Below are 12169 nucleotides of genomic sequence, written 5' to 3'. Positions count from 1 at the left end.
GAGCAGCAGCACAGCGTCCTGAGCTTTTGGCTGCGTTTCAGGTTTGATAAAATGGCGTCTTCGCAGCGAGCTGCTTGTAAAGATATGTTGCACCGAGCAGAAAAATGCAATGATTTGGTGTTTTCTACTGCTGCTTTTGTGTTGGAGAGGTAGCCTTTAGCGGAATCTCTACTAATAATGAAAAGCCTTGTTTATTTTTGCTTGTTTTCTTAATGCGTTTGAAAGGTTTTTTCAGCATCAGAGGGAAGGAGCTACGTTTGAATGTCGTAGTGCAGAAAATGAAAAGGGGATAACATGCTTTCCCCCGTGTTTGCTTAGCTGTGGTTTAGTTTTAAAGGAAATAAAGCTGCTTTATTCAGTGCTTCCATCTCTTTTCTGCCTTTCCACGTTATGTGTGCTGTGCAGGATTTCAGCTTCCTCAATCCATGAGACTTGTTGTGAGTGAGCTTCAGATAGATGCCAGTTTTCAAATCTGTCTCTAGAGCTGAATGCAGCAGGTAACCTGAAATATTAGCACTACAATGCCCAAATTTTCTATTTGGTTATATTTTGTGCTTCAGAATAGATGCTTATGTCATGTTTTTTTAATTAAATTAGGCTACATTTGATTTAGCACCTCAGATGTTCCTGGCAATTCCCATTTTAATTTAGATTTGGAAAATCTCACAGTGTTTCAAAGATCTGATCACGTTGAATTGAAAGCTGTATTTTGGGGTGGGGGGAGAAAGTAATTTTCCCTTTTTTTTCTCATCTTCCTACTCTAGATCACTAACCTTTGTGTGCCAAGGAAAATCCCCAGTGGGACTGTCAGTGGCCCTTGGGTTTTTTGTGTGTTCTGCATGTCGGAGCAGAGAGCACCGTCTGTCATCTGTCCTTTGGGCGGCACAGGGCGAGCCAGGGGGTCTGGATGTTGTTACATGACAAACATGGGCTGAAAAATGAAACGAGTAACAAGAGAGGAGTCACTGTTAGATCTGATTTAAAGGGGGGTGAGCACAATTTATTAATAATGTTTCATTAAAAGTTTATCCTGGGCTTTGCCATATCATAGCCTCTCCGTGCTTTGGTTCCAAAGTCAGCTGAATGTTGTGTTATACTTGGGGAGACAGGATTTTACTGTGCTGTATTTGAACTAATTATTGCAATGGAAACTGTGAAGATACGGTTGCTTTTAACTCAGTTGACTAAAAAAATTAAATATTGTTGTAAATATATGTTTTCAGAGGAGGATGGAAGTTTGGGGTCCGTTGCTTGTGCAGGCAAAGTATTCTGCTTTTCTAAGAAATGCATGCAACAGCTTCTCCCATTTCACTCTACTCATACTTTGCATTTGTAATCTATGTAAACACTAAACTGATTTTGCAACTAATTATTCATTACCCAACACAGCCAAAAATGTTTTCTGTCTTTAATAAGTACTGAATTGAAGCTGGTCAAGTACGTTGGCTGCAGTACGTAGTAACACCAGCAATCTCCTCCCACCCCATTAAAGATATTATTAAAAAAAGAACAGCAACCCAAAACAAAACAATCCCCTCATGCTATACTGATCAGAGCTGTGCATTTTTCAGGTCATGTGTACGATTGCAGTTGGACAGAAGTTCCTTGCTTGTTAAAAACAAATTTGAACCATTATCCTCAAATTAATATTCCCTTCCTGATGGCTGAAGAAATGTTGCTGATCAGGGGAACTATATTTTATAAAAGATGCACAATTAAAATTTTGAAACACAAAGCATTAATTTAAAAATCATTTTCACTTTGTGGTGTCCCAGCACTAGGATTTGCTAACATGGAATACCTGTGGTTCCTGTTCCTCGTGCCTTGTTTACAATCCTTGCTCAGCTCACAGAGGAGGGATAGAAATGCTTTTGGTGGACTCAGTGCTTTTATTTCCCATCTTTGCATAAATAAAGAGGGACAGTTCTTAAGAATTTTTAAAATGGGTGTCCCATTTCAATCTTAACAACTTTGGAAAGAAAAGAAAATATTGGGAATTTCTGTGAAGAGTTGGTTTCCTAGAAAGTTGGAGAAAATCTGTGTTTTCTAAAAAAATCCCCAAACAAACAGGAAAGTTCTCTAGATTTAATCATATAAAATACGTTGCTTTTTTTTTCCCCAAATGTTTAAGGTCTTTACAGATCAAGTAGGACTGTGCTACTCATTATTTATTTCATAGGTGCAAACCCCTTTTAGTTAAAGGAAAATGGAAAAATGCCTTTTTGTTATTTGCTTCTAGAGACAAGAATATAAAACTTAATCTCTTCAGGATCTGTACTCAAAGTCTTAAGTTTGTCTGACAGCAAAGTCACAGTTTTTGCAGGTTTCTATTTATTTTGTGAATTTTTTTTTCATTCTCTTGGTCTGTCCTGTTTCTCACAAGCTTCATGGCAGTGTTAGAACTGATTGTTCTGGTGGGTGTTGGACACTATGAGTTTATTGCATGTTTTTCTCTGTTTTTTGAATCCATGACTTGTGGAAGGCACCAGTGAGATCCTGCTGCCTCCAGAGCAGGGAAAGCACAGCACAGAGACCCTCTGCTCCAGAGGGAGATTGCTGATTTCCTGTCCCCTGCACAGAATTATTGTAATCCCTCCCAAAGTCACCACTTTCACATTAGTCCGTGGTCATTGTTGAAGGAATCATCTGAACCTCGGAGAGAGCAGCTGTGCCCATGGGACAGGAAAGGGAACACCTGGATTGGCAAAGCTTTGGGAAGCCCAGGGGTTGGAGCTGCATGTGTGGCTCTTCCTGGTGGGATCCTGCCTGGAGTGGCTGTGCTTGGCCATTTCCTACACTTAGTATGGACATCTCTTGGGTCTCATAGTTCTTCTCCCTCATAATTTTCTTTTCTTTTTGTTTCTCTTACTGCTCCTCAAAATCTGGTTGCTTAGTTGACAAGTGTTTTGCTGCCTGCTCTCAGCAATCATTCTAAGCTGTTTTGTCATCTTCAATCCCACCCCTTCCCTTTATTTTCTGTCTCCTAAACGCTCTCAAATTTGAGCACTGCTTTAACCACCATCTTTGGGGGAGAGGAGAAAGGAAATGATTAAACAAGCAGCTCCCTTTCATCTCATCTCGTTGGCCATGGTGCCATTTCTGTAGGTATGGAGCCATTCTGTGCTGTCCCTTGATCCTCCTTCCCAAGGCTGCTGTGCTCAGGCGGCACCATGGCTCTCCCAGCACCCACACATGGAGCTGAGGGTTCAGCTTTGACAAGACCTTTCGTTGGAACAATGAATTTCCAGCCACTTTTAAATCCTTCTCTCAAGGCTCAAACGCAGCCCTGAGTCGCACCACCCACAGGGTTGAAAAAAATCTCGTATAACTCCTCTTATCTGATTCCTTGGTTGCCTGAACTTCTTATCTTCTGGCCTGGCCTGCCGCTGCTTTTTTTCCCTTTGTTCATTCCTACTCTGCAAAGAATGTTCCTCGGCTCATTTCTCTGGCCCTGCTGACCCTTTTTAAGTCATTTCAGAGCCTGCCTTCCCCTTCCATGTCTTATCTGGGATTCTGGTCTCCATTTAACACCTGTGTAGCAAATCTAGATCATCAGGTAAGTGTTCAATGTGCTTCCTTAGCTCTGTGCTGTACCTGTTGGCTGTATCCAGGAACTCGGGATGCTTCCCTCCCTTCCAGCCATTGCGTGTAGGGGAGGGAATCCAGGTAAATCCAAGTAGCTCTGTTCATATTCTTTCAGATTTATCATGCAATTGTCAATTATTGTGGAAGAAATCCTTCCCTGTGAGGATGGGGAGCCCTGGCACAGGTTATCCAGAGAAGCTGTGGCTGCCCCTGGATCCCTGGAAATGTCCCAAGCCAGGCTGGATGGGGCTTAGGGCAACCTGGGATAGTGGAAGGTGTCCCTGCCCATGGCAAGGTGTGGAACAAGATGATTTTCAAGGTCCCTTCAAACCCAAACTGTTCAATTTTCTCTGATTATTTAGGTCTTTCTGTGATTTAGATCTTTTCCTAATTATCCAGTGGTATCATGAGAAGACAGGTGGTGAATTAAGAACGTTTTCTCTTCCTTTCTCTAAAATTCTTTCTTCTGCTTCAATTAATTTAAATTTTAAAAAACAATCTGTGTTGGTTTAGCATGTTATTTCCTCATCTTGCAAAATCTTCATAAGGCAACCAAGTAATCACCCTAAAAAGCTACAGGTGAAATGTGTGAACAAGGCTTTGTCAAAGAGAGAGAGTGTTTTTTTCTAATCTTGGGAGAAATTTTTGCAGTATCAGAACACCTCTAATTGGAGGAGCTAATCACACCAAAATATTTGTGATTTAAATTAATTCATATTAGGCATTCGTTGTTAACAGCTTGTTTGGGAGATTTGTTGCATCCATCTTCCCCACAGAAATACTCATTTTATTCACAAATCACAAAGAGTAGAAGCCATGTTTCAGCAGATTTACAGCAAGTAAAAATAATTGACATCCAAAATTTGTTACTTTGATATGTGCAAGCAGTTAAGAGGAACTCTTCTGCTGATTGTCTCTCGTACAGATTCCTTGGATCAGACTGAAATACTTGTTAGCAAATTCCTATCAAAGGAAACTAAGAGAAATGATCTTGCGCAGAGCAGTTGGGATTGAAAGTAAATGCAAAATCTTGACCAAAGCTCGAATTCTTAACATGAGACATGTTGTGCCTTCCAGTTTAACTTCATACCCTGGCAAGCAAGCAGATGCTCAAGAGCTTGTGATTAATTTTTTGGGTTATTGTTTGTATTTGAGGCTGTGATGGTGCTGAAAAGGCACAGCATCACTTTTCATTGGATTGGGAACACAGGGGACTGTGTGTACAAATGCAAAATGATGTTTAAACCACAAGTAAAGCCTGTAAAAGGTAAGTTTCTTGACAAAACCGTCAGTTATTTAGAGATGCCCAAGTTCTCTGCTAAAATATACATTAGTGGTACTTATAATTGGCACCTAACAGTGAAGGTTGTTGTCTGTATTTGTTTCTTTATTTACAGGAAGGGTTGAAAACCTAAATGCAGGATGAATTGAGTGTGTTGTGATGTGGGTGTGTATGTAATATCTCAGGGCAGGCAGACATTTTACATTTTTTTATTGGATGCTCTTTCTTTGTGTTTCTCTGAAGAATGAGAACTGAGTCAAAATAAATGGTAAGAGTCTGATAGATACTGCTCTGTGTTTTTTCCAAATTTGCTTTTTAGATTTTTCACGTAGGTTAGTATATTTGCTGTTCTTATTTATTGCCTGCTTATTATTTTTACTGGTACACTGGGGGCTACTGCTCTGTTCTAAAATGAAATTGTTTAGTTCTTTTAATTGAGAGTTTTGCCAGATTAAAAAAACCCAACCAAACAAATTAATATGAGCATCGTGCTCCGTTGTAGTAAGGAAAATTGCTGTATTATGTTAGAGAATGTACTCTAAATGTTAGCAGAATGTAGTGATGTAGAACAGTGCTTGATGGAGGGCTTTTGCAGTGCTTGAACTGTGGACTCATTTTTACCCTTGGATCCTTTCAGATCTCAGCCACAGTGGATTGGGAGACCATTATGAGAATTCCCACTGGGGACAGCAGCCCGCTTTCAGGAGTGAAGGCAACTGCAGCTGGGATAAAGTGATAATAGACAGGACTGACAAGGAAGCGTGGCCTTCCATTACCGGAGCTGAGACTGAGTCTGCCTCAGAATGTACTACAGACACTGACTCTGCCTCCAACTGTGGCTCAGAGAACAGTAGCATGGCTACAGGGAGTGCCCAAGGCAACTTCACTGGACATACAAAGAAAACTAATGGCAATAATGGCGCCAACGGAGCACTCGTCCAAAGCACTTCTAACCAGAGTGCCCTTGGAGCTGGTGGAGCCAACGGCAACGGCAGCTCGGCCAGGGTGTGGGGGGTGGCTGCAGGCTCCAGCTCTGGCCTAGCTCACTGCTCTGCCAGTGGTGGGGATGGAAAGATGGACAACATGATGGGAGACGGTAGAAGTCAGAACTGCTGGGGTGCTTCCAACTCGAATGCTGGCATTAATCTTAACCTTAACCCTAATGCCAATCCAGCTGCCTGGCCTGTACTTGGACATGAAGGAACTGTGGGAGCAGGCAACCCTTCCAGTATTTGCAGTCCAGTCAGTGCCATAGGTCAGAACATGGGCAACCAGAATGGGAACCCAACAGGCACCTTAGGTGCTTGGGGAAACTTGCTGCCGCAAGAGAGCACAGAACCACAAACGTCCACTTCTCAGAATGTGTCTTTCAGCGTACAACCTCAGAACCTTAACACTGATGGACCAAATAACACTAACCCCATGAACTCTTCACCAAACCCTATCAATGCAATGCAGACAAACGGACTGCCGAACTGGGGGATGGCCGTGGGCATGGGGGCCATCATCCCGCCCCACCTGCAAGGCCTTCCTGGTGCTAACGGAACAGCGGTTTCTCAAGTCAGCGGGGGCAGTGGTGAAGGAATGGGCAGTTCAGTGTGGGGGATGTCCCCAGGTAATCCTGCCACAGGAAACAGCAATTCTGGGTTCAGTCAGGGGAATGGAGACACTGTGAACTCAGCATTAAGTGCTAAACAAAACGGATCCAGCAGTGCTGTGCAGAAGGAAGGAAACGGAGCGAACGCGTGGGATTCGGGGCCGCCCTCTGGCCCCGGGGTCCTGGCGTGGGGCAGGGGTGGCGGCGGCGGGGTTGGCAGCGTGCATTCTGGAGCGTGGGGACACCCCAACCGCAGCGCCAGCAACGGTGTCAACGGGGAGTGGGGCAAGCCCCCAAACCAGCATTCCAATAGCGACATCAACGGGAAAGGATCAACAGGGTGGGAGAGCTCGAGCGTTACCAGTCCGAATCCTGCCATGCAGCACGGCAATGAACAAATGAACTCTTGGGCCAAAGCTGCAGCGTCTGGCACCACGGCTAGTGAAGGAAGCAACGACAGCGGTGGGAGTCAAAATGAAGGCAGTACTGGGAGGGAGGGGGCTGGAGAGGGCAGGAGGAGAGACAAAGGGATGATAGACCAAGGGCAAGTTCAGTTGCCAAGAAATGACCTTGACCCCAGGGTCCTGTCCAATACAGGGTGGGGACAGACCCCTGTAAAGCAAAACACTGCCTGGGAATTTGAAGAGTCCCCGAGGTCTGAACGGAAGAATGACAATGGAACAGAGGCCTGGGGTTGTGCAGCTACTCAATCTTCAAACTCAGGGGGGAAGAACGATGGGTCCATCATGAACAGTACAAATACCTCTTCAGTATCTGGGTGGGTCAACTCTCCACCGGCAGCTGTTCCAACAAACACAGGTTGGGGAGACAATAACAACAAAGCACCAAATGGCCCAGGGGGGTGGGGAGAGTCAGCAAGCTCTACTACTGTTAATAATGCTGCTGCTGCCAAAAGCGGCCACACTTGGAGTGGGACCGCAAATCAGGAGGACAAATCACCTACCTGGGGTGAACCTCAGAAACCCAAATCTCAAAACTGGGGAGATGGACAGAAATCAAATCCAAGCTGGACTTCAGGAGGTGGAGACTGGACAGATTCATCATCTGTTCCTGGACACTTGGGTGATGGGAAGAAGAATGGATCTGGATGGGATTCTGACAATAGATCGGGGTCTGGCTGGAACGATTCCGCGAGGTCTGGGACCAGTGGGTGGGGAAATGGCACAAACAGCAAGGCTAATACAGGTACAAGTTGGGGGGAATCTTTAAAGCCAGGCCCCCAACAAAATTGGGCTAATAAACCCCAGGACAACAATGTGAGTAACTGGGGAGGAGCTGCTTCTGTAAAACAGACGGGGTCAGGGTGGGTTGGTGGGCCAGTGCCAGCCAAACAAAAAGAGAACTGTGAGGCAACTGGCTGGGAAGAGCCATCTCCACCGTCCATTCGCCGCAAGATGGAAATCGATGATGGTACCTCAGCTTGGGGCGACCCAAATTACAACAACAACAAGACTGTAAACATGTGGGATAGAAATAATCCTATAATTCAGAGCAGTACCACAACCAACACCACCACCACTAGCACCATTATCAACACCAACATGGTTGAACCTCAGCCATCGCACCAGTCAAGTGCCCAGCCGAACCGGTCCCCGCTGCTTGGCCCAGGTATGACAAGAGTTTTGTGAAATGATTCGTAAAACAGGTTTATGAGATGCTTTATACCAGTACTAATTGCTGAATGTGTGTAGGACAAAAATCCTGTATATGTGTCAAGGAATATGTTCCTTTACTCTGAAGCAGTCTTGTGTTGAGGACAGAGCCTGGGGAGCCTGACACAAATTTCCATAATTCAAGTGAATGCAAGAAGGGCTTGAAACAGTATCTGGTCAATAGCGTGGTAGATTATTAGATTGTGGATCCATATTTATTTTAACATCTCTTCCACAGTTACTTACACCTTTTTAATTGAACCATTTGAGATTTTGTGGGGTTTTGGCAAACCTTCCCTCTGTTATTTGTCTGCTGTCCCCTCTGTTCAGGCTCGGTGTGTTTAGACAGTCTGCATCTGTTTCTTTTCTCCAAAACATCTCTTGGCAACAGATGTTTGTTAACAGTTGCATGAATTTAGGGTGTTGCTGTTTCTCTGTCCAGTTTGTTGGCTTTTATGAAGAAATTGTTCTCTTCCATACTTCAGGGCTCAGGCATGGGCAGCATCCTGGATTTGTGTGGTTCTCAAGAAGCAGGACTGGCTCAAGGTGTTAATATTCAGGGTACCTGAAGTTAAGTTATCCTAAATTCAGCTGTGTTTCATAGACAAGTTTTAGGCATTTAGGAATTTTCCTAATCAAAAGCAAGGTGCTGTTGTAGACAAGCAGAAATGAATAAAAATGCATGAAAAATGTTCAGAGGGGAGGTGTTTAAATCGAAGTTACATTAGCAGCCCATATCTATATCATGACCACAGACCTCTCCAGAATAAATCTGATCATGCAGTACTCTTTTAAATTCTCCATCTGAGTTTTGTTTCCAGGTCTTTATGTCATTGTGAGGATGGCTAAATACTTTTTAACCACATTTTTCTCCAAATGGGATTTGTTTTCTCATTTCCATCACTTTTCTGTTTGATGTTTTGAAATAATTCAAGTTTAGTCTAAGGTGAAAACAGTCTTGTGGTCCCCACTCTGGTCAAATATTTTAGCAGTAGAGGGTACCTGTTTTAATAAAATAACATGTGCTCCAGAAGGAGAAATCTTAAAATGGCTTTGTACTTGGTCAGCCCAACATATGTGACTAACTTACTTCATGCATAATTAAAACTTTACCCATGAAACTATAATTCACATTTCTGAATTGTAGTGGAAGTATCATGAGAATGCATTTTTGGTTGGGTTTGGATGAGGTTTTGTTTCTCACTAAGGTGATTTTTGCAGGATTACATTGGTGCTTGTAAAACTGCTCATACAGAACAATGCACTGTTAATATTATTCAAATAATTAACACCTTGTAGAGGAAAACTTACAGTCCTGAGCCCTTCAGATTTTGAAAATGGAATTTGAAAGCTGGTGTTAATCTGTGGTGATTCCTCTGGAGAATGGACAGTAGCAAAGGAAAGGTTTCTTTGAAGCAATTTGTTTATACACTGAGAAAACTGCTTATGCACATGGAACCACCTGGTCAAGCTGCCCCTGATCAGGTTAAAGTGACTGTGTTGGGCATCTTAGAAAATGTGACTTAGAAAGATTCTAAGACTTTAAGATAAACAAATATTTTATCTTCTTTTTTTAAAAAATCTTTTAAGATAAGCAAACTCAACTTTCATAATATACTTAAGTCATCATGCAAGAAAGTATGAAATGAGTAATAGCGAAGACAATTTAAAAGATGGTTCTGATACTAAAATTGAGATCAAGTTGTAGCATGCATAAATTAAGCCTTTTGCTGTGTATTTTCACTCCATACACTTAGTACAGAGGTACAGACAAAAGTCCAAACATGGAAATATTTTGAAGGATTATTGTTAAAATGAACTTTGAAGCAAAGAGCAGTCCCTTGTGTCGTGAGCTCTGCCCGTGTTTACTTGTGACTGTGCCAGAGAGGGACCATTGCTGTGCTTGTCTTAGAGGGAGCAATGCAATTCCAAGTGATCCCAGTGACTTCCCTTAGCTCCGAGGGCAGGAGGCCCAGTTTTCCCAGTGCAGGCAGCACATGGCAGCTGCACAGCAGTATCCTCGTGCTCTGTGTACAATGTACACAGACCTAAAACATCTACAAATCATCTCCCATCTGGGACAGCCAAAGGATGGGAAGCAAATAGTGAGTGTCTTCCCTCCCACGCAGACAGGACCTGCACTGTGGAGTTGTGCTGTTTAACTCTTCTTCCTACTCCAATTCCCTCTCCATTTGGCTGTGCATTTCCTGCTTCTGCAGTAAGGGAGACAAGAATCCTGTAACCAGGAGGCTTCAGCAATCCACAGCCGAAGTTCATCCAGCAGCAGTTCTTTTCCATGTGCAGCATTTCCAAGCAAGGAAATTTTGCACCTTAAAATTTCCATGCAAAGCAGGATTGTGTCATTCGAGGCTGTGCCATAGGGCACAGTTAAGTGCTCATCTGAAATCCTACAGCTCTTGAACTACGTAGTCACCACGGGCATTTTGTCATCTGCATGGGTCATGATGTGCTCTGCCAGTCACATTCAGGGAATATAATGAATAAGGAATGATGGGTTCCATTCCTGTGTAAGTGTGAGGTGTGGGGCAGCTGTAAGTTGTCACAGTCACACATCCTGGAAGCAAAGAAGTGGATTTTAATTTTGCCACACAGCATTAGGAAGGGGTTCACAAAGGATTAACAGTCCCTTTTGGGGTTGAAGTTTATGCTTTATTAGTTTGGAAATAGAGGCCAAGTTACAGCATTGTTATTTGAGTTGTCACCCATCCCCAGAAGTTCTCCAGATCCTTTGAAGGCAGAACTTAAAAGCCACTGATGGGAAGCAGATGTTGGTACACACTTGATGAAAATGTAGAATGCTGTAAGGAGTTTCTATTATGGGGCAAAAAGGGGGAAAAATGAGGGGGGGAGAGATAGATAATGTGATACAGTCCTTTCTGGTTATAGGAGCTTGGTCCCAAGGCAGTGGTGAGTTACTTAAAAAGATGAGCAGAAGGCTGGTAGGTTGGCATTAGATTGGGGTTGAATCTAAATTACTTGTGCATAATTCTTCCTGGCACTTCTAACTCATGCAAGGGGAGTAAGAAGTGAGAAAAGGTTTCGCAAACAGAAATGATTAAAAGAGGTTTTTGGATCCCAAACAGCCCCAGGTCCTCCCTCCAAGTGCAGAGGGGTGGGCTGAATGCTTTCCTGTTCTCATTAGATCAGGAGAGCCTGGCAGGGTTCCAGCCACCATTCTCCAGCTGGGGAAAGAAACAACAGAAGATAACATAGGCTGCCCTGTGGGGATTGTAGGTCACAAATTAAGGTCTTTGTGGTTACTAGAGAGCGAGGAGCTTAAGTTTTAAAAACCTGAGCTGGGCCTAAGTTCTGAAAGCTCCAAACATCTCTGTTCCTTTTATAATCCTGTGCCCCTAAGTGGCAGCTCACGTGACAGTGTTTTTCTTACTTTGAACTTCCATCAGAATGGATTTGAAAGCAGCTCAGCTTTGGGCTCCTTTAGGATGTGAAAACCTAAAACCCCGTGGTGGGTGCTCAGCCCTTGAACAGCCAGGTTTTGGGGGAAAGCCAAGTGATGCTGAGAGAGCTGCCCTCGTTTTTCACACAAGGGTGATCTCACTGCTGAAACCCAAATTAGAGCTCTCTGAATGCTCAGGGATGAACTGGAATCCCTTTCAGAAAATGAGGATTTAAAAGGTTAAGGGTTGTAGGTGGCTTTTACATGTGTATATATAAAACCCTCCCTTGTACACACACACCCTATAGCTTATCTCTTTTATTAGCAGAATAACTAGTGTGTAATTAGTAAACATTCTCTTTTCTACCTAATGTCTTCTTGTTTTATCTATACAAGGTTGTAATATTCTGGTTTGCCTGTATTGTAGTCATGTGCTGTGGTATTTATCACGGACCAACAACATGAAGGAAAACAATTTCTGCCATCCAAATGGCTATAGGGTTATTTTGAGGGAAAACAACTGCATCCTGCCACAGCTTAGTTAACATTTCACTTTCCCTTGAGGATTTCCTGTTGGCTGTGGCCCAATGTTAATTATGTTTTTATTTCTATAA

General features: G+C 43.3%; 1 protein-coding gene across 13 annotated transcripts in view; it reads left to right on the top strand.

The window, feature by feature from the left end:
• The window catches only part of TNRC6C (trinucleotide repeat containing adaptor 6C), a 201284-nt gene that overhangs the window by 157945 nt on the left and 31170 nt on the right, over positions 1-12169 (top strand). For all 13 annotated transcript variants that reach the window (XM_085077879.1, XM_085077889.1, XM_085077883.1 and 10 more), the window contains one exon: positions 5505-8093. In XM_085077879.1, the coding sequence (XP_084934005.1) occupies positions 5505-8093 (2589 nt within the window). The remainder of the gene's footprint in view (positions 1-5504; positions 8094-12169) is intronic.

Source organism: Lichenostomus cassidix, chromosome 18, assembly GCF_008360975.1.
Source record: "Lichenostomus cassidix isolate B80296 chromosome 18, HeHo_3.0, whole genome shotgun sequence".
NCBI classification, from domain to species: domain Eukaryota; kingdom Metazoa; phylum Chordata; class Aves; order Passeriformes; family Meliphagidae; genus Lichenostomus; species Lichenostomus cassidix.
Note: the sequence above shows the minus strand (reverse complement) of the source record. Positions and strands in the feature narration are given on the sequence as shown.